This window comes from Mytilus trossulus, chromosome 10 (assembly GCF_036588685.1).
Source record: "Mytilus trossulus isolate FHL-02 chromosome 10, PNRI_Mtr1.1.1.hap1, whole genome shotgun sequence".
NCBI lineage: Eukaryota > Metazoa > Mollusca > Bivalvia > Mytilida > Mytilidae > Mytilus > Mytilus trossulus.
Genome location: NC_086382.1, coordinates 63453673 through 63476692, shown reverse-complemented (window position 1 = coordinate 63476692; position 23020 = coordinate 63453673). Strand labels below are relative to the sequence as shown.

General features: G+C 30.6%; 1 protein-coding gene across 1 annotated transcript; it reads right to left on the bottom strand.

Moving 5' to 3' along the window:
* Nucleotides 1–2316: 2316 nt before the first annotated feature.
* Nucleotides 2317–22621, bottom strand: LOC134688065 (uncharacterized). The gene is made up of 11 exons (XM_063548533.1): nucleotides 22592–22621; nucleotides 21126–21173; nucleotides 20183–20227; nucleotides 19485–19529; nucleotides 18422–18487; nucleotides 15143–15208; nucleotides 14416–14532; nucleotides 13739–13771; nucleotides 9298–9345; nucleotides 7027–7098; nucleotides 2317–2348 (listed from the first exon to the last, which is right to left on the bottom strand). The coding sequence occupies exons 2-11, from the start codon at nucleotides 21160–21162 to the stop codon at nucleotides 2317–2319; spliced, it is 561 nt and encodes a 186-aa protein (XP_063404603.1). The 5' UTR covers nucleotides 21163–21173; nucleotides 22592–22621.
* Between the last annotated feature and the right edge of the window lie 399 nt (nucleotides 22622–23020).

Sequence of the window (23020 nt, the reverse complement as noted above, 5' to 3'; positions counted from 1 at the left end):
TTGGTAAGATAAATTCGTTACATAGCGTCCTAGTGACGTAATACTGTATATAAGGGGTCAATAAAATTTTATATAGGGATATACCACATATGTAATTTATCGACTCCATATATACCATATTCGGTCACTAGCACACTATGTAACTAATTCAAATTGGGATACCAATTTTAGTGGATTTTCTGGATATAAAAAGTTATCAAAAGTACCAGGATTATAATTTTATACGCCAGACGCGCGTTTCGTCTACATAAGACTCATCATATAAGTGAGTCATAAATATTAAAGTTCAACGAAGAACACATTAATATTGCTAATAGCCTTGTGCGCCAAATTTTGCAAAACCACTAAATCAAATGTCAACATAAGTACAATTTGTCCTCATCCACGAAAATAAATGAATCAGCAGTAGTTAAGAATCATCTTGAATATGACAGTTTTTTTATATTCGTTTGATGTGTTTGAGCTGTTAACTTTGCCATTTGATGAGGGACTTTTTGTTTTAAGTATTCCTTGGAGTTTTTTAATTTTACTTTTTTTCTCGATAATTGCAGTAATTTGAATGATTATGCATCAAACAATAGTGGATAGTGGATTGTAAATTGATTCATGCTTTACCCTTAACCTAAACAAATAAATTAGTCAACGGTTCTAACCATAACATTTAACCAAATGAGATCATTCAAAATAGAAATCTGTATTTGTTTGGTTTTACATCATCTTATAAAAGTAGATTTTTGTGGCGTTCAGTCAAAGCTACTGTACATTTTTTTTGAATCAATCATAATTTTGAGTCTGGTTTGTTAGATTTATTAGTGTAAATAATTTTAAAATCATTTGGAATGGTCTGGGATGAATATATGCTGAGTTTATGAGTATTAAAACTGATACAAGGAGATTGCATTTGTCCTAAAAAATAAAGTTGATCATGGTCATATCTGTTACTGACTTATATTCAAGTGTCCTAATATGGATAACATCAGTTGATCATGGTCATATCGGTTAATGAATTACATAAAAGTGTCTTGCGTTGTGTACTTGAGCGCTAAAATAATGTAACAAAAATATACTGGTGTTAAAAAACAATTGTTCAATTAAAAGAAAATAAATTCGGGTTACAAACCAAAACCATTTGAAATAAATCAACTATACGGGGAAAACAAAGGAATAACAGAAACACTGGGATGAAACAACTGCCATATTTCTGACTTGGAACAGGACATTTTAAGAGGTAATTGGTCGGTTGAACCTTGTTTTATGTCTAGCCAAACCTCCTTTTTATATGACATTTAAAAAATAATAGCGCTAAAATGTCAACACTACGTGACATACATACAGCGCGAGCAAACGCAAGAACACTCAATAATTTAACAAATAACATAACAAAAACTTTTCATGACTTTTTGGGTGGATTTTATATAGATGAATAAAATCGCCTAAAAATAAATGAATGGGGTTGTTAGATTTGATGTATGACTTTTTGTGCTTCTTTGCTACATTTGTGTGTTTTTATAGTGATTAAGAATATACCATAATATTGACTGCTGTAAACCTATTTTTAGATATTGTTACCTATTGTGTCTGTTTGTTTTGTTCATGCATCGTTGTCAAAATAATGTAATTTGATGCGACAGTCATACAAGTGCGAGATTTAACTAGCTATTAAACAGGTTTAATCGACCATTTGATTAGGGACCTTTCTTTAATTTTCCTCGTAATTTTCCTTGTGATTTTACGTTTTATCACAGATGAACGATATAAAAATACAAACAAATCATCCCCTGTTTCCACGTCTTATTTATAAAAATTTAGAGTTCAAAAATTAGAGATGTCAATGAATTAAGTAAATTTCGCGACATAGTAGACACGGTTTAAAATATCCACCAATCAAAATTTATAATTTAAGAAGACAAACAAAAAGAATTGATAAAAATATCATCGCTTTGAACCATGCATAAAATAAAAGACACATAACTTCAACTGAACTTAAATGAATAATTTAAAAGAATATGAAACATATTTTATGGTTTCTATCTCGACTCATTGCTGAAGGTCGTATTATTGCTTATAATTGTTTACATCTACTGTATTCGAACTTTGTACATAATTGTCTCATTGGCAATCATACTTTATCTTTTTATTTTTATATCAATGCGCCTTATAGGGGATTCTAAAATGACCTTAATCGGGAACGCTGGAGATGAAAATATTGTAAAGCTAAATATTTTCAACGATGGAGAGTATAAAGTCTGAAACATACAAGTTCAAAATACATATTTATTTAATCGATTCTTTACTAATATCTTGATTTATATTACATTATCCAGAGGCACCATGTAACTTAGCTTGACCTGTAAAAAGCATAAAACTATAAGTCATTTTAGAAAACATTTATTTATACTATAAAGATGATGTTGATTAAAAGCTCACATTCAGTCTGTGTGTTCAATCATAATGTATATAAAAAATGATATAAAACGCCCGTTTTCTCTATTAAGAATAGGATGTGTGTCTGTGTACAGGTGTTTTTTTTTATTATTACCGAACAATTTACAGTGGTTCTATATAATATGTGCATATGTTTAGTAAAATTGTTTATATAATATGATTAGAAGGGATTGAGCTTATCGATAAGCTTAATCCGTTATCTTTGCTTTGCCTCTTATTATGTAATTTTATACCTCACCAATTTTAAAAATCTACTAGCGAAATTATAGTTTTCCTTTGTAGTTTTCAAACAGTACCTTCTATCCATGTATATATTTCCTGGCGACAAATCTCATTCATATTTCCTAGCATGTAACTTTTGATACTGTTATCTGTAAAAAGATATTTTGAGCAGTAGCAGGATTCAAATGTTATAAAACAAATACATACAAGAGTTTTTCAGACACTAAATCCCAAAGTCAACACAATACAATAAAAAGTTGTTACCGAGGACGCATCAGTATTCACTGTTCGAGCACAAATGGTAAGAGTGGTTAAATTTGAGATGATAGTACATATAAAAACTTTTTAAGAACATTTTTTTCCACATAACGAGAACTTTCAACTCAAAGAGACTCACTGTTTTCTGTCAGTTTTTTTTTTTTTGGGGACAAATTCCCGATTTCTCATTCATTTTCAATGATATCTGGACGAACATGTATTTTTTTTTTTTTTTTTTTTTTATTAAATTAATCATACTTTATTGATATTTTTACATTTGTTAGTGGATACATCAAATACCGGTACCTTATCCCGGACTCGTTAACCGTTAGTAGCATATAATTAATTTGATTAGTATTTGTTAGTTTCTGTAATATATATATATACATTCATAAATCATTGTAAATTGTAATATAACCAGCTAAAAACATTATCAATATAGAATGATCAATAAATCTGAGTAGATAAAAAAAAATAATAAATTATAAAGAATAAATAAATAAAAAAACACAGAAGTTTTGAATTTTGGAAAAAAAATTTAAAAAAATAAAATAATAAATATATTTTACTTGCAGTATATATTTATTCAAATATTTGCATACAGGCAATAACTTAGAGGAACCTAAATGTAGTTATAAACATAGACAAAACATCAAGCATATATATAAAACCAGCATATAACAGTATTAAATTATAACATAGGTGGTGGTGTGGATAATGAAAGGAATGTACGTATAAATAATTCTGGTACATAATGTACCAATTTTTGATAATAAACTAGTCTTCTAAAATCGGAAGCCAGGGATCCCAGCAGATATTGGCCTTATGAAAAGGTTTTCTTTTAAAAAAATAATTCTTTTCTAGTACCAGAGATTCTTTGAGGTAGTTTTTAAGTCCTGTAAAATTTACAATGTTTTCACAGAGTTTAGTTCTGTAAATATAGAATTTTGTCAGGAGTATTATTAAGTTTTTTATCCTATCATTTATATTGTTACCTAAATTTCCAAATAAAATAATATCTATATTAAATGGAATCAATATTTGTGTTTGGTTATAAATCCAATCACCAAGTTCAATCCATAAATCTGAAATTTTATGGCATGTCCAAAATATGTGTTCAATATCTTCAATAGCTTCATTACAGAAAGTACATTTATCTGATTGTTTTACCTTAATTTTAAATAAAAATTCATTTGTGCCTATGATTCTGTGCACTATTCTGTACTGGAACCAATGAAGTTTAGAGCTTTTTGTGGTGTCGAAAGACGTACATGTAATTTAATCATATTATCTATAATCTATATATCAAAGAGAAAGCTTATTGAAAATAAAGAATTTCGTTCCAAGATCAAACTGCACTTTTATTAAATCGTTGATGTTAGACGTGATTTTTTTAACTGAAGGAGAATATTATGTGTATACTTTCGAACAATTGCAATTCTGAACCTTCACTATAGTCGCCGTCACGTAAAATTGGCACCATGATTTTTGTCAAAATTTTCTTAAATATCGACCGCGTTTACTCGAGATCATGTTTTTCAATTAGCGGAATAAAAATCCAATCCAAATATATACTACTGTCCTACCTTTTATTGTGTTTGCACAGTATAATCCTGACTTTCACAAATTCCAACATTATTTTGTATGGTGGAATCCGACATTGTTATTACCGGAAGTGTTACCGTGGAGTCCACGTGCTCTCAATTTTCTTGTGTCTCAATCTTATGGCCTTATGGCATAACTCTTCTCATTGGTGCATATTACGCCCTATGTGTATCTTCCTCCATGTATTTTCCTCCATGTACTTTAATTTTGTTATTGCTGTTACGATTGAGGTTGCGGATGTTCGGTTAAGTCGAAACGTCCTGTTTTTGTGATAAAGGCCGAAATGATTTCTAACTTCCGTTTATATTCTTCTGTGTTTTCGTGCTCTAGTCTTCCTAGCAGGGTGCATGTTTTGATCTTACGTATTCCAATTTCCTTTGTAATTTGGTGGTACATTTCTTCTCTATAACTCTCGTAGTTGGGGCACTCTGTGAGGTAGTGCTGTTGTGTTTCCTTAATTCCACAGCTGCATAAGTCGGTGGTGTCTTGCCCTGTGCGTTGTTTATAAAAATTAAGGGTTGTGTAGCCAGTTCTAAGTTGTATAAGGATGCTGAAGATTTTTTTGGAAGGAAAGTCAAAGATTGGGATGTTTTTGACGTTTGGTGTTAAATCAAAGAGGTCTCTTCCTGTGTCTCTCGGAGCTGTTCGTCATCTTTATGCAATAAGCGCGGGAAATCGTATCATCAATGACAATGATATTACCGGAGAGTAACGAATGTTACGTAGTAAGGGATAGAAACCAAGATGGCGGTTTTACAATGAAAAAAACTGTGAAGGTCAGGATTATATAGTGCAATCACATTAAAAGGTAGGACAGTAGTATATATTTGGATTGGATTTTTATTCCGCTAATTGAAAAACATGATCTCGAGTAAACACGGTCAATATTTAAGAAAATTTTGACAAAAATCATGGTGCCAATTTTACGTGACGGCGACTATACTGTAAACGAGGGGCGAAATATATAAAAGGGACATTCAAACTTATAAATTGATGGCATCATAAAGAATAAAATATATGTACTAAATGTATACTATTACAGTCTTTTTCTTTCAAACATTATAGGTGTTCGTGTTGCTGTCGGTTCAGTTTAATAAGTTTTTTAGCGCTTATTCATTTATACAAGTAACAATCCTGTCTATCCAATGCAATGAAACTAATTTCAATTTCAAAAAGTTACCCTCAGTTGTGTTTGATTATGTTGTTAGTTTTACAGATTCGTAACTACAAGAAAAACTTTCATATTGTTTAAATGTTGACTTTAACGCCAAAAAGTTCTTCATTAATACGAGTTATTAACAATTTCGAATGTATTACTATCTTGACTAAAATTTCCAGTATTACAGCGTATCATGAGATATATAGGTTTTGTATTCAATTAAACAGCATAAGTGTGTACATGTGAACAGATCAATTATCTGGAGTCTGAAATTTTGACTTTTGTTGACCAAGTATGAGTACTTATACACAAATGAAAAAAATCAAAATCCTATTTCAACTAACGTTTTTGTCTCCTTTTAGGTGTAACTAGATTTACTTAATTAAAACTACTTTTAGTTTTTGTAGTGGTTTGTGTTAGTCTTTAGCTTTCTATGTTGTGTCATGTGTACTTTTATATGTTTGTTTGTCTTTTTCATGTCTAGCCGTTGCGTTGTAAGTTTATATTCGATTTAAAATTTGACTGTTCTCTCGTATCTTTAACCCCTCTTTTATTGTAAAAGTTTGCAAAAACACGTTTGATTTGCAATATTGTATCCTAAACATGCTAAATGACTTTACGATTATCGAAAATAACTTTATTTGTTTATGAATAATGAATTGCAATGCCAAAAAATAAACCATTTACAAAAGTAATACACTTTTAAACTTACATTCTGTTATTACATCTGTTTGACCTGCAAAGATTTTTTTTACTGTAATTGTATCTCTAGGAAATCTTTACAGCTAATTTCCTAATGCATGTAAAGCAAAACTCTGGTTGGCTTGCTTGCTTTGTTTGTATAATTGTTTATACAAGGTTTGTAAATAAGATTGAAATCTTTAAACAATATATATAGGCAAAGTTTAACCTGTATATATAATATTTGAATTTAATTGGGTGTTATTCTAATGATTGTACAATATAAAAACAAAGCAAGCAAGCTAACTAACTCTTGCTCTACATGCTTTAGAAAATTAGCTGTAACGTTACGTATTGCATTCATTCACTTATTCATAGCCAAATTTTAAAATCTTATCCACCATGTGTCGTAGTGTATTTCACATGTTTTTTATTCTAAATAATTTGAGCTTGACGAATCGAGATGCTCTTCATTCACTCAGGTTATATATAGGCTGGAAATAGTTTATTTAAGAAATAAAAAGAACAAACATTATATTAAGTTTTTAAGATTAAATTTGTCGTGATTTTGTGTGACACCTTCATTTTCCTCAACATAAAATAATGAAATAAGATTTTTTTCTATATTAAAATATATAACATAAACATAAACATACGAGTGTGGCGCCGACCAACTGCTGTATGCTCTGAAAAGCCTAGAGCTAGTTCTAAGTAAAGTTTCTCAACGACTACAAATAAAACATGATGTTACTAAATAAAACATTGTCAACTATGATTTCTATTGTTTGTAAAAAAATTCAAATACTGTATACATCGAAGAAATCTCAACAACTTCCGAAAAATTTTGACATTGCCGAATGAGACCTAGATATTTAACCGTTTTTTGTTTTAATTTTCTTAATCAATAATAACGCTTTACATTGGGTGTCCTCTTAGTGTATTATAGAAATGATCATTGCATCAAGACAGTATTCATGTTCTTTGCAACCTATAAAAGATGTTGTACTATCTGCAGCATGCAATATTTGTTTTTCACACTATCTTGATATTTAGAAAAAATCAAATTATGAGTTCCAAAATGTCTATTAAATAACATTTTTAAAACAAGTAGAAATAAACGAATTAGATTCAACACAATGTATTTATTATCTAAATTTATTGAAAACGCCTACTTTTACGAATGAGTGGAGAGGACAAAGTCAAAATATACCTAACTGCAAGAAAGTACTATACATTAATAAGGGAACGACAACTCATTACTCTTATTCTAAAAGCCCTAGAATTCATAGAAAATTCAAAAGTGTATATCTAGAGGTAAATATTGCCTTGAATTAATCATTAACCACTTTTTTTTATCATCTTCAGCATCAATGCTTCCAGACAATTTTATATGTTTGAGAACTAACGGTGATATATTTTGATATATCAAAAAGAGGATGTGGTAATTGCCAAAAGACAACTCTCCACAAGTGACCAAAATGACACAGAAATTAACAACCTTAGGTCACTGTACGACTTTCAACAATGAGCAAAGCCCATAACGCGTAATCAGCTATAACAAGTCAAAAATAACAAATGTTAAACTATTCAAACGAGAAAACGAACGGCATAATAAATGTACAGTAAATGAACGAAAACCAAATATGTAACACACCAACAAACCACAACCACTGAATTATAGGCTTCTGAATTGGAACAGAGACATACATACATACATACATACATACATACATACATACATACATACATACATACATACATACATACATACATACAGAATGTGACGGGGTTAGTAATGTTAGCGGGCTCTCAATCATCCCCTAACCTGGAACAGTGAGCGGTGTAACAGTACAACATATGAACGAACTATAAACATCAATTGAAAAAGGCTCAACTTATCAGATGGATACAAATAGAAATACATCTAACAAAAACACAGAGTGGATGTGTCCGGGTACTTACGACAACAAAGAGACACTATGAGAGTACTCTCAGTTACCGACAGCTAGTTCAAAACCACTTACTACTGATAAAAGAAATCGTGCATCGAAGACTAAATTATCAATCAGAACACATCCAAAATCCAATAGACAAAAACAGTAGAGGAAAATATGACCTTATGCAATGCCAAGATACAGGTATCGACAGATTGTAGGCGTATTTATTTTGAGAATGTAAAAATGTAATAGATCATGTCAAAAAGTTAATTTGCCTAATAATTTGCCAAAAATTGGAAATTTTCTTGAACATCTTTGTTTGATTGAAAAAGATTATTGGTGTGACCAAAAACTATTGTTGAAAATAATGTTTTGGGTGGGATTGTGTACCGAATTATTTTTAAAAATGTAAAAGAATGAAAAGAAAAGTTTTGTATGGTATATCTTTGGGTTGATTGATAGGGCTTATATTTGATATTTCATTTAGCAGCCTGATAAGACTCTAAAAAAAATAACTGTCAAATTCTTTTTTCCTTTAAAAATATACAAACACTGAAAGGAAAATCAAATACTGATAAACTGGAGAAAACAAATTAAACAAAGTTCATACAATTAGTGACATCACATAAGTTTTGATCACGCTCGCGAATTGACTCATATTATGTGTCAATGTCTCACCTCACTCCTGAAATGTTTTCGCGGTCTTATATCTTAAGATACAAGAAGTCTGATCTGCAAGTTTGCTCTTTGTGTGCTATTCTCTCTTGTGTGATATTTTAACTTAGTGTCTAGTTTCACTTAGGCGGAATTTTATAGATAGAATGAAACGTTTTTCTTGACAACACACTCGGTCTCGTTCTGTTTGCTGTTCATCAGATTCCTTTAGGTTTTTTTTAATCTTCCTTGATTCTTCCTATAATAATATTTGAACATTGGTAAAATAACTGTCGACTTCATTAACACTTATATCCTTACTGATCTAATACAAACCGCTAAAATGAGTGTGCCTGATAAGTCCATTCAACAATACAATAGCATCTATAAGATAGAAAGCAACAACAATTGTAATAAAAAGAAGTTCATTAAGATTAAAGAGTAAACAGGAAAAGAGACAAATTCTCTTTCATCTAGGGTTGAGTAAAGCTATGATTTTGTTCTTCACATATTTTATTTCAGGCACACATATCTCAAAGTAGCCAGTAACTATCAAACTACAACTTTAATCTCAATATTCAAAATAGTCCAAAAGGTCGTTAACTTATTGAAAAGTTATCAAAACATAAACTCGTCAAAGTAATAAAGAATTTGTTTTCAAATCTAATAAAATTATTATATTAGGAAAATCTAACAAAAGTCTATCAGATAATGCGTTAGTTACCATTCATATGTTTATTTTTAACATTTTGAAAACGAAGGAGCACTTAATGTTGTATCAATGAAATAACATTACACAAAATATTCATGCAATACCTTCTCGTACATATCGAAATTCACCTAAAATTTTATAAAAGAATGTTTCAAATTAGGATTTTAAAATAGGATTTCAAAATAGTAATGCAAAGTAAAATTCATATATTTTGTCATAAACTTTAAAAAATAGAAAACAGTTGTTTTAATATTCAAAACCATGCTATGTTTCATAAAAAGGGAATTATTCAAATTAGGGGAATATTTTAGAATCTAGTCGTAACACTTCAATTTTTATACTTAACAATAGCTGTAAAATTATAATAATTTAAATGTCATACTTTTAATATTTTGATATGAGCGCAACTGATGAGTCTTATGTAGACGAAACGCGCGTCTGGCATACTAAATTATCACCCTAGTACCTTTGATAACTATTTAAAGGGTCCATTTTTACACAATACCTTCTAACAATATATTATATTTGGAAAATGTCTGTACTAGTTTGGGATTTTGGCATTTATTTGTTATCCGTACAAAGGATTGGTAACATTTAAAAAAATTTTTTATGGTCTTTCACATTTTTAAGTTTACAATAAAATGAAGCTTGGTATTTTATTTTAGCACAACAACTCATAGGTAAATGGCATAACCCAAAATGATTGAATTGGGTATAGGAATATATTAACCTTGGTTTTTCCGACATTATAACTTATTTTAAAAAGAACCAACAATACGAAGCCACGTCTGTTGAGATTGGGAACGATAAATACTATGATCCGTAAAGCAAAAAGCTTTTTAAAATTGAAACAATAATATTCGGTGGTTCGTGTGTACCCTCTTTTTCTTAACCCTATATTACTTTTCACTGACAGACTACATATGAATCAATGTTCAATTAAGTTGATATTTTTTAAACAAAACTTATCTTAGTGCACGAATAATTTATCAATTTCTTTTTTTGTTGACCTGACTATCCACGAACTATTAAAATTATAAACATATTATGACATCAACATTCCTTTTTTGCTAAAACGATAATATATACCTCTTCTAAACTGTTTCAGATATACTATATCAATACCACAAAGAAAGATTTTCAAAGATTAGTAGAATTGTCTCATTGCATTGGCAATTAAACACAGCCTCCTTTTTAATGTTGACTTTTATGGGTTTTTTTATGATTTTTTTTATGATGACTTTTCATGATTTTTGTCGAGCCTGCAACTTTTGTGTGCAGAAAGTTCGACACAAGGATAGTGATCCGGCGGCGGCGGTTCTAGCTTACTTCTTAAAAGCTTTATATTTTAGAAGGTGGAAAACCTGTATGCTTCATACTTTATATATAGATGCCTCAGGTTGCGAACTTTCCGTCAGTCACATGTCCAATGTCCTTGACGTCATTTTCATGGTTCATGAAATTCTTTAAAAAAAAGTTAAGATTTTTGTTAGGTTAAATTCTCTCTTATTATAAGTAAGAGGATAACTATATTTGGTATGTGCGTACCTTACAAAGTCCTCATGCCCGTCAGACAGTTTGCACTTGACCTCGACCTCATTTCAAGTGAAAAATGTTAAGTTTTGGTGGTAAAGTCCATATCCCAGATAATATAAGCAATAAGTCTAGTATGTTCGATGTATGGAAGGACTGTAAGGTGTACATGTCCAACTGGTAGGTGTCATCTGACCTCGACCTAATTTTCATGGTTCAGTAGACATGGTAAAGTTTTTGTGTTGTGGTCTGTTTTTCTTATACTATATGCAATAGGTACACTTAATTTGGTGTATGAAATGATTGTAAGGTGTACATTTCTAGCTGACAGTTGTCATCTGATCTTAACCTCATTTTCATGGTTCAGTGGTCAAAGATAAGTTTTACAGTTTTGGCCTATTTTTCTAATACTATATGCAATAGGTCAACTATATTTGGTGTTTGGAAATAATTTATGATCTGTATGTTAGTCGCACAGGTTTTATTTGAACTTGACTTCATTTCACGGTTCATTGCTAAGTGTTAAGAATTTGTGTTTTGGTTTAATTTTCTTAATTCATAAGCAATAGGTCAACTATATTTGTTACATGGAAGAATTGTTATCTGTACATGTCTACCTGGCATGCTTCATCTGACCTTGAGCTCATTTTTATGGTTCACTGATTAATGTTTAGTTTTCTTGGTTAAAGTTGAGTTTATGTGACAGTTGTCATAAAAAGCTTTATATTTAGGACTATCAACATAATATCAATGATTAGTAAAGAAGGCGAAACATGTAAGCGTGTGCACTCTTGTTTATGATTATACTTATATCAGTTAAAAATATAAAATACTATATGCGAAGTTACCAAAAAGTAAAATCTCAAAAATACTGAACTCCGAGGAAAATTCAAAATGGAAAGTCCTTTATCAAATGGCGAAATCAAAAGCCCAAACAAATGAAACGTATTTGTAACAACTGTCATATTTCTAACTTGGTACATGCATTTTCTTATGTCGAAAACGGTAGATTAAACCTGGTTTTACATTTACTGTTGAGTCTGTTGTTTGTTATATCAACGTTTACGTGACTATGCATGTATGTATGCCTTCATACTTTGAACGACAAAATTATTTTTATGTCTACCTGTGCGAATTTCAAACGCGCAATTTTACACCAACAATGAAAACCTTCTATCCTTTACAGGTAGACTTTATATAGATAAATTAAGTGGTATAAGAAAAGCAAAATGAGTATGTTAAATTTGATGTATGCCGTTTTGTGCTTCTTTGTTACATTTGTTGTTTTTATAGTGATGCATGTATGTATGCCTTCATACTTTGAACGACAAAATTATTTTTATGTCTACCTGTGCGAATTTCAAACGCGCATTTTTACACCAGCAATGAAAACCTTCTTTCCTTTACGGGTAGACTTTATATACATAAATTAAGTGGTACAAGAAAAGCAAAATGAGTATGTTAAATTTGATGTATGCCTTTTTGTGATTCTTCGTTACAATTGTTGTTTTTATAGTAATATTAAGATGATAACACAATATTGACTGCTGTACCCCTATTTTTGATATTTTTACTCTTTGAGTATGTTTGTTTTGTTCATACATCGTTGACAATGTAATGGAATTTGATGCGACTGTCATACAAGTGAGAGGTTTAGCTAGCTATAAAACCAGGTTCAATCCACCATTTTCTACATTAGAAAATGCCTGTCAGGAATATGACAGTTGTTATCCATTCGTTTGATGTGTTTGGACTTTTGATTTTGCCTTTTGATTTTTGATTTTCCTTTTTGAATTTTCCTCGGAGTTCAGTATTTTTGTGTTTTTACCCTCTGATTGGCTGACGTTATTCTGTTATGAGTCCATATACATTTATTCATGTGACCGTGACGTCATCAACGTATTTTCATGTTTTTTTACGCTTTAAAAAGGAATTTAGATTTAATTATAAGAAATGAGTGTTATATTTTTTCTGTGTTTTCGAAATAACATAAAAAAAATTGGTGCACACTGTTAAATAACACGCTACGCGCGATATTCAGTAAGCACCACATTTTTTATGTTATTTCGTCATAGACAGAATTTTTTTTACAGTCATTCCTTAAGTAAATGTTGACTTTTCTTAGTCCATATTGATGAAATGATTAAAAAACGATGATCAAAATTATGTTTTAGGCGATAAAATGTAAATAGAAGTGTACAAAAATTAAGAAGAACATAAATAGATATATATGTATTCATTAACTGAACAAATGCATTATACTGTTCATTCTATGAATTATAAAAAACTGTTGTCTGGTTATGTTTCAAAAATATCATAAAAAATACAAAAAAGAAAATCACAAAAAAACTGAACTCCGGGGAAAAATTCCCTAATCAAATGGCAAAATCAAATGACAAAACACATCAAACGAATGGACAACAACTATCATATTTCTGACAAGTTACAGGCATTTTCAAATGTTGAAAATTTTGGATTGAATCTCTTTTTTTTTTTTTTTTTTTTTATCTCTTACTTATATGAAACACTCACGATTTTTATGAGTCACTTGGTCACATTGATTGGCTGCAAGAGAGTAAAATGATTTTTTTAATATAGCATCAATTCTGTCTTTGTTCATACTATATGCATACTAATGACAATTATTAGTCAACTAATAGGTAGACTAAGGATTAAAGGCATATCCACATGTGGAGGTCTTCCAGAACAAGCGAACTATCCAGAACCAATGATAGTCGATATTTTAATCTTATGGCTTCTATTCCATAGACAAATATTCCAAATTTTCTATATATACATATAGCTGTGTCCTTCTATGTTGTATATAAATAAATAACAAGACAAGTCTAATTTTTTGTTATAGTAAGTTGTAAACATTATATGCCATGATATTAGTCCATTGGTAATGCTTCCTCTTACGGAGCACATGAATTCCACGAAGGTTTTTGGGTGAAGTTTGTGTTGCTCAATCTTTAGGTTACAGTGTTGTTTTTCTGTTGCCTAGTTTCTTTCGATTATTGGAGTGTGACAATCTTCTTCATATTTTCCCGCTCTTTTTTATATAGTTGTTAGAATTTCACCGTATTATGCAGTTAAATAAAGAAACATCATGTTTCAACTTCTTAAATTGAGGTTTCCGTTTTTTTTTATATTGAATATCAATGGACGCCTTTGTTTTAGTTTTTTTCTTTTAGCGAAAAATTGTTTACCACTGTTCATGCTGGTCCCAGGCTTAAGAGATTGGGAAGTTGTAGTTATTCCACCAGTTGTCATAGTAGTTGCAGCATTTATCGTTGTAGCTTTGGTAGTAGTTGTTCTTATTAGATCTGGTAAAATACATGAAACAAGATTATACAAAGTAAGCGTTAAATATTACGAAAATATTCTGATAATGCTTTTAATAATGGTTTAAGCCTAATCGTATGATATTATGATAGTCTTTTGCAATCCCTTTAAAGACTGCATCCTTGAATTGACTTTTGAGAATGTATGATGTGCAGAATAAGATATTATATATATATATATATATTTTACAAGAAAGCATTATAAAGATTATAAGGAACGCACAACTTTTATATTTTCAAATGATCCTGTAATTCAGTTGCCCTCTTCACAGAAAATCTTAAGTGTAAAATTATTTTATCTTACGATAATTTTTTTAACTGAATTGTTAAGGAATATTTTAGACTTACGATAAATTTTACACTTAAGATTTATTGTGAAAAGAGCTACTGGCTGTTGTTGGTGGCTATCTTGCATCTTTCTTAAATCGAGCTGTTTTTTTTGTATTTGGACCGTTGGTAGCTGACTATACAATTAGGGTTTTCTCATCAATTTTGCAGACCGTACGATGAGCTATAGCCTTTAAATTCATTCCATTTGAACTGTTTGAACCTTTTTTGTACGTATGAAATAATTATATATATATGAACATACTTTCTACCCAACGAAGGACTTCTTCAGTGCAGTCATGACGATGTGCGCTTCCGACCACGTGATGAACTGAAAAAAGTCTTTTAAAAGTTATCTATGTAAAATGAAAATGCATAATAAATTGGAATAAGACCCAGGGGAAAACAAAAGTTAAACCTTTCTTTAAGAATACAGAGTACTTCATAATATTATAAATACATTTATCCCAGGCATAAATAACCTTAGCCGTATTTGGCAAAACTTTTTGGAATTTTGGACCCTCAATGCTCTTCAACTTTGTACTTGTTTGGCTTCATAACATTTTGATATGAGCGTCACTGATGAGTCTTATGTAGACGAAACGCGCGTCTGGCGTACAAAATTATAATCCTCGTACCTTTGAGAACTATTTACAGTTTATCAATATGAATTTGACGCAATATAATACAGCAAGGTGAGCGGTTAACTAAAATTGAGAATGGAAATGGGAAATGGTCCAAAGAGACAACAACCCGACCATAGAAAAAAATATGGTCACCAACAGGTCTTCAATGTAGCGAGAAATTCCCGCACCCGGAGGCGTCCTTCCGCTGGCCCCTAAACAAATATATTTTAGTTCAGAGATAATGAACGCCATACTAATTTCCAAAAAGAAACTAAAATAAAATAATACAAAGGCCAGAGGCTCCTGACTTAGGACAGGCGAAAAAAATGCAGTGGCGTTAAACATGTTTATGAGATCTCAACCCTCCTCCTATACCTCTAGCCAATGTAGAAAGAAAACGCATAACAATACGCACATTTAAATTCAGTTCAAGAGAAGTCCGAGTCTGATTTCAATAGATGTAACCAAAGAAAATAAACAAAATGACAATAATACATAAATAACAACAGACTACAAGCAGTTAACGGACATGCCAGCTCCAGTCTGCAATTAAACTGATTGAAAGATTATGATTTCATCTTCAATGACCTGACAACAGTATCGTAACTCTATCCCTTCCTAATAAGTCTATTTAAAGGTTTCGTTAGTTTCTGAGGTAAATACTGCCATTTTTGTTCTTTATAAAGAATATTTCCATAAAAAAATGGATGTGAAATACCTGAATGTATAAGAAGTCTGCATGTTGAGTTATATTTGCGAATGATATCCTTATACCGATGATAAAATTTAGTAAATGTTTTGACTAGTTTATGATATCGAACACCGTGGTGTAATAATTTTTCAGTAATACATAAATTTCTCTCGTTAAAATCTTAAAAATTGTTACGTACACGAGCGAATCGTACAAGTTGATATATATAAACACCGTAAGATGGTGACAAGGGAACGTCACCATCTAAAAAAGGATAATTAACGATAGGAAATGAAAAATCATCTCTTTTATACATAAATTTTAGTATTAAGCTTTCTGTTTAGTGTTATAGATATTAAGATCGAGGAAAGGGCAGTGGTCATTGTTAGTATAAGCTTTATTTAAAGTAAGTTCAACAGGATAAATTTCTTTAGTATACATACTTAAGTCGTCATTATTGAGAGCCAAAATATTATCCAAATATCTTAAAGTATTATTAAATTTGTTTATCAGATGTTGTTTAGATTGGTCTTTACTGATTTTTGTCATCAATTGTAACTCATAGCAATATAAAAACAGGTCTGCAACAAGTTAGTCCCAATTGGAATTCCGATACCCTGCTGATATACGGAATCGGCAAAGCGAACAAAAATGTCATCTAGTAATAATTCAAGGGCATATATAGTATCAAAGCATGTCCAATTGACATAGTTTGTTTGTTCATTGCTACTAGAAAATGACCTTAAAGAGTTTGAACATATATATTCACATTCTGACTTTTTAAATGCCCATTTAATTAGTTTTGTGATTTTTTCTTAATGAGAATGTGAGGCATATTATTCTTTGCTTGGGTATTGGATCGGATCTTGATAACAATACCGTTATCTTTTCTCCTGTGTAGGACATGTTCCAAATTCTATATCACACTCTAGCCAATGGAATCTTTTACAAATCACATGACAACAAACGAGAACCGATAGTTGCTACTTTATAATTTCAAGATAGGACAAATATCGTATAAAAGTAATTGCTCCGTAGCGCAAAGTAAAGCGAGGTAAAGAATACACGAAAGATAGACACAACCCTAATAAAAATATAAAAGAGACGAACGGACGCAGAGAAGCAATAATCTTATACAAAATACTGAAGAAATACATATGCGTCGGGTGTAATTTCATAAGCTCTTTCGCCAAACACGGTTGCCAAATTTTTTATTATATTTTCAATATATATATATAGAAACCTGACCTACAGGTTTATTAGTTTGAAAATCTCGATAAATGACATAAAAAAATATCTTTTTTAGAACGTATTCAAAATGACGTAAAAATAATACTATTCAATTCTAAGGTAAATTGAAAATATTTATTGCGGAAAAACAAACCAGACAAAAGAGGAATTAATTATTCAGAACAATAACAATGACGTATGGTAAAATCTATTGGGAATAATACCAATGTCGTATGTTAAAATCTATTCGGAACAATAACAATGACGTATGTTAAAATCTATTCAGAACAATAACAATGACGTATGGTAAAATCTATTGGGAATAATACCAATGTCGTATGTTAAAATCTATTCGGAACAATAACAATGACGTATCTTAAAATCTATTGGGAACAATAACAATGACGTACAAATACAAATATGTTATTGGCATAAACTCAATTACAATATTTGTCAACGGTCCATACAACTAGTATAGAAATAGTAATGATGCAGCAATTAAGCATTACTACATAGCATATCATTGGGCACATTTCGAACAATGAGATGTACAGTTTTAAATATATCTATATATATACAGGTTAATTTATAAGAATAGGCTACTGACATAAGTATATTGTATTCTATAGCTTCAAATTGTTCATATTACTCACTTATAAGGACATTTTTCCTTATTTCAAATGATTGATTAATAAAAAATGATATTAATCTAAGTGGTTTTCTACACTTGCTTTAAAGTAGTAGTTTGATACATTCATCCTTCGTTTTGGATTGTTTGTCATAATTTTTAAAATAGGACAATTTTGATATGAGAACATTTAATTTATTTGTGATTCATTTTTTGTGCAGTGCAAGATAAAATGTGTTTCGTCTTCTATATTTTTATAATGAAATTATTTGCACAGCCTTTCTTCTCTGTTAACTTGCATGTATCTATTTCTTTCAAAATGTTAAAATCTATTCGGAACAATAACAATGTCGTATTTTAATAACTCACCATCTGGATACCACTTATTGTAATGACTGTCGATCGCTAAATGTACAGTATCATCATGATGGCGAACTATCAGATAAAATTAGATTTAACATGTTTAGATAAGAGTAGAAATAGTTTGATGCACAGTATCACTATGGCGGCGAACTATCAGATAAAATTAGATTAAAAATGTTACATGGCCAATAAGAATAAAAATAGCTTGATGCAAAGTATCACTATGGCGACGAACTATCAGATAAAAATTAGATTCAAGAGGTCACATGTGTAATAAGTGTAAAAATAGCTAGTTGCAAAGTATCACTATGGCGATGAACGATAAGAAAAAAAAAGATTCAAATAGCTACATGTATAATAAGAGTGAAAAAAAGCTTGATGCACGGTTTAAGTATGATGGCGAACTATTAGATACAATAAGTTTCAAAATGCAATATGTGTAATAAGAGTGAAATTAGCTTTCACATAAGGTTTGTAACTAAGATCATGACTGTCGCATCAAGTTTTTTTTGTCATACTCTGTCTGATGGATTTTTGTAAATATTTTGTGAAAAATTGTCAATATCATTTCTGTGGATGCTTTTTTTTTCTGTTTTTTTTTGCCCTTTGACTATTCTTATTTCTCTTGAAATCGTGGTTGCTTAATTTTTCTTATTTCCCAAAGTTAGAAATTATGCAAGCAATACAATTTAACGGTCTCAGTTCACTATTTTAAATATTATTGTCAGTTATGTTCAGATCTTTTACGAGGCTTTTTGTGTTTTTGCTGAAGTTATGTACAACAAGGTGGTTTTTGCTTTTTATGTTGAAAGACTTCGGATATATTACTTATATTTTAATTTTAATATTATAGTCTAACAATGATGAAAAATATTGTTATATTATGTGCTTTTTGCTGATTTCAGATTATTGAAAGTGATTTAACCTGACATTCTATTTGTATTGTGCATTGAATGTTCGAATAAATTGGTGTATCTATCCCCGTTTTCCCTTGGTTTTTTTTTTCGATTCTGTTCTAATTAATATTTCATATATTTCACTTATAATAGTATTGCTTGTATCATCTTACCACTTGAATAGTCCACAGATATGTCTAAACAGTCGTATCGCTTTTCTGAAATATAATGAACTTATAAAAAGAATATATAAAAACTCGTTTTAAATTCATAGTTTATATCTATCGTTTATGCAATAGAGGATATGTGTTCTAGCTCATAAAAGAGGGACGAAAGATACCAGAGGGACGAAAGATACCAGAGGGACAGTCAAACTCATAAATCTAAGACAACGCGATGGCTAAAAATGAAAAAGACAAACAGAAAATAGTACACATGACACAACATAGAAAACTAAAGAATAAACAACATGAACCCCACCACAAACTAGGGGTGATCTCAAGTGCTCCGGATGGGTAAGCAGATCCTGCTCCACATGTGGCACCCGTATTGTAGTGTTTAGTTAACATAAGACACTCGTGTCTCGAGTCTTATTTGTAATGTGTAATGTTTGAGATATTTGATAAACTAAACAGGAAAAAGTTGTATATCAGCAATGCTTCAGGGCAATGTTCAAATAAATTTTAGCTTTTATTATCTTTTACAAGTTAGTTGTCTTATTGTACCCAAAATAACATTCGGGGTATTTTCCTCTTGTATTTAGGTGGAAGAACGTTTTTCTATTTACTTTAAATTTATTTTTAAAACCAGAAAACATCCCATTAACGACAAACGTGTTTCTCTTGAGTAACGAAATTGGTTCAAATCATACCTTCGTTCTGATTGTGTGTTACAGAGTGGTAAAAATCCTTAACAGCTGTAAAAAAAGAAAACAAAAGTTTATAAATAAGCAATTGGCCTTTTATAGCTGACTGTGCGGAATTCGGTTTGCTCATTGTTGAAGGCCATACAGCGACCTATAGTTGTTAATTTCTGTGTCAATTTGGTCTTTTGTGGAGAGTGTTCTCATTGTTAATCATACCACTTCTTCTTTTTATAACCAGTTTCTTGAATATAGTTATCAAAAGAACCAGGTTTATAATTTATTACACCAGACGCGCGTTTCGACTTCATAAGACTCACCAGTGACACTCAGATCAAAAAAGTTTAAAAGCAATACAAGTATGAAGTTGTGGGCATTGTGGACCCAAAATTCCAAAAATGTGTGCCAAATACGGCTCAGGTAATCTTTATAACCCTACAAAAATTAAGGATCTTGTCAAAATCCTTGTATATCTAACAGTTTTCTAATCTCATAATAATGTTCTGTTTACATTCTGTAGCATTTGCTTTGATAGTAAAGAGATAGCTAGGATAATAAGTTATATTAAATTTGCTTGTTATCCATGATATTTCGTTGTTTTCTTATATTCCGGATGAATGTGGTGTTTTTTGTGTGTGTTTTTTTTAAAATGATTTTAACAAGTTTTACTCCGTATAGTATAGCTTAGGTTTTCTGCAGATGTTTTTTTCATTTCTTATGAAACTTCAGTTTCTTATGTTTCTTTAATTATTTTCCATTATATAATTATCAGCTCATGGTCTTATAGCACTAACATGCATGATAACCCATTTTTCTGACTTTAGGAACAAAATTGACTACTTTTTTGCCACTGTTGGAAATAAACTTCTACGCTTTTATAAAGTTTGAGAGTCTTTGAAGGTTGATTCGAGAATGCACTACAGAATCACATGCGCAGCATACACGTATTTACCTTCTGAACATCCATACGTTATCCAAACTTGTATCATGGATGTGACATCTGCAATATAAAAAAGTTAAAGTCTAGAATTTATAGACCATGCAATAATCAAAAGAATGCGACGAAAATACAATATTCCAATAAACTTTCAGCAACATGATTCAACTTATAATCCGGGTTAAAGTCATAATCAGGTTACCAAATAAGATTAACAGTTGATATAATGGTAAAAAGTTGGTACATAACCTTAAGTTAAAATAAGACCTATTTTTTTCATCATTTTTGTTCTTCTCGAAAACACCAATTAATCGCTTGCTCAAAATATTTTTTTCTTCTTTTAATTAACACATATGCCTTTAATTGCTTATATTTCAACTTGGTAGATTGTTGTCTCATTGCCAGTCATACCACATATCCGTTTTATTTCATTTTAATAGAAGAAAAAACAAACGTGGATTTTATCAGTATGTTTGAAATGTTATTTGTGAAATGAAAGAAAAGACAGAACTATTAAAATAGAGAAACAGGAAAGAAAAATCGAAATCATTGTATGATGTGCAACAATACTTTGAAAATGAAAATTAATAAAGTCAAAAATAAAAAAAACGCTTGCAATATTTTAAACATAAACAATATGTTGTCAAACATTCAAAGTCAATGAACTATGACTTAAGAAACAACGAATGTCCATCGGGTGGAGACATGCTAATGGTTATAAAAGTGGAAACAAAATACCACTGACTTATCTAAGTGTTACTCTAAACATTAACTTAAACACAAACTTTAATTGGTAAATGATGTTAAAGATTCAGTCAATGAAACCATATAGGGGTGAAGCTAACTAGTATCAAAGGGAAAAGAAGACCTGCGCAGGCTTTCATTGATTTAACATTAGCAGTTCCTCTTAGACTGGGCCACTCATAAACTTTAGCTTGTAAACTATGCAAATTATTCAACATCAGCAGGCCACAAGTGAGGAGGCGGAGTCAAATAGACTCCAAGGAAGAACGATAAGCCAATGCTTATGAGTCTGCATACCAAAAATCATTTACCTTCCTGTTGTGGTTCCCTTTAAACTGACATAATCACTAACAAATACGCGGAAGCAAAATTATCTATTTCAATAAACCATGACTAATTGGACAGAAACAGAGCCACCTCGATTCTTTGGCAATGAGATGTACCAATACAACTGCTAACCAAATATCATTGCTCTACATCTTGAGGTTCCCCATAAACTTACATAATCAAAAACTGATACCTTGTTGACGTTATCCCCGACGGGGATGCCGTAGTAGCCTGCAACTGACACCTAAATCTAGCTATTTGACTCCGTCAAAAAGTTATAACGATGCATGTACATTTTCCATCTCTCAAACAAAGAATTTAATCACGCATGATGAGTATTAGTTGGTTTAAAAAGCATGTTAAAAGTACACAAGATTGCTAAAAGTTATTCTACTGCAAATGTTACTTACGATGGAAATCATGAGAGCTGCATTGGGAATTCACTGTAAAGGAAAACACTTTTATAGCATTTTACTTTTTGATTCACAGCAAATTTTTCATATTTCATCATATAGTTTTTATCTCCTCCATTTCAATATTTTTTTTCTTTTTCTTTAAAAGGTTAAATATATTTTTTATTCTACTGATATCTGTTAAAATATTGAATCAATTGATATATGTATTGACTACATCCATGGATTTTTTTTCCCATTATAATATAAAAATTCAATTTAGAGGAAAATTGTCCATACCGAATCTTATCATATATACTTTTCCTTTGCGTTCATACAGGAAGTTACTTCCATACATACTTGGATGTTCTTCCCATGTATCGGAAAAAGTACCAAATAAAACTTAAAACTAGCATCGACGTAAAAAATAAATAAGATTCTTTTTTG

Coding starts and splice junctions, on each gene's coding strand:
- LOC134688065 (XM_063548533.1), bottom strand. CDS start 21,162: ATGATACAAGTTTGGATAACGTATGGATGTTCAGAAG. Junction 20,228..21,125: donor AACGTATGGATGTTCAGAAG/GTAAATACGTGT, acceptor CTTTTTTTACAG/CTGTTAAGGATTTTTACCAC. Junction 7,099..9,297: donor CAGGCACACTCATTTTAGCG/GTTTGTATTAGA, acceptor TTTTATTTGTAG/TCGTTGAGAAACTTTACTTA.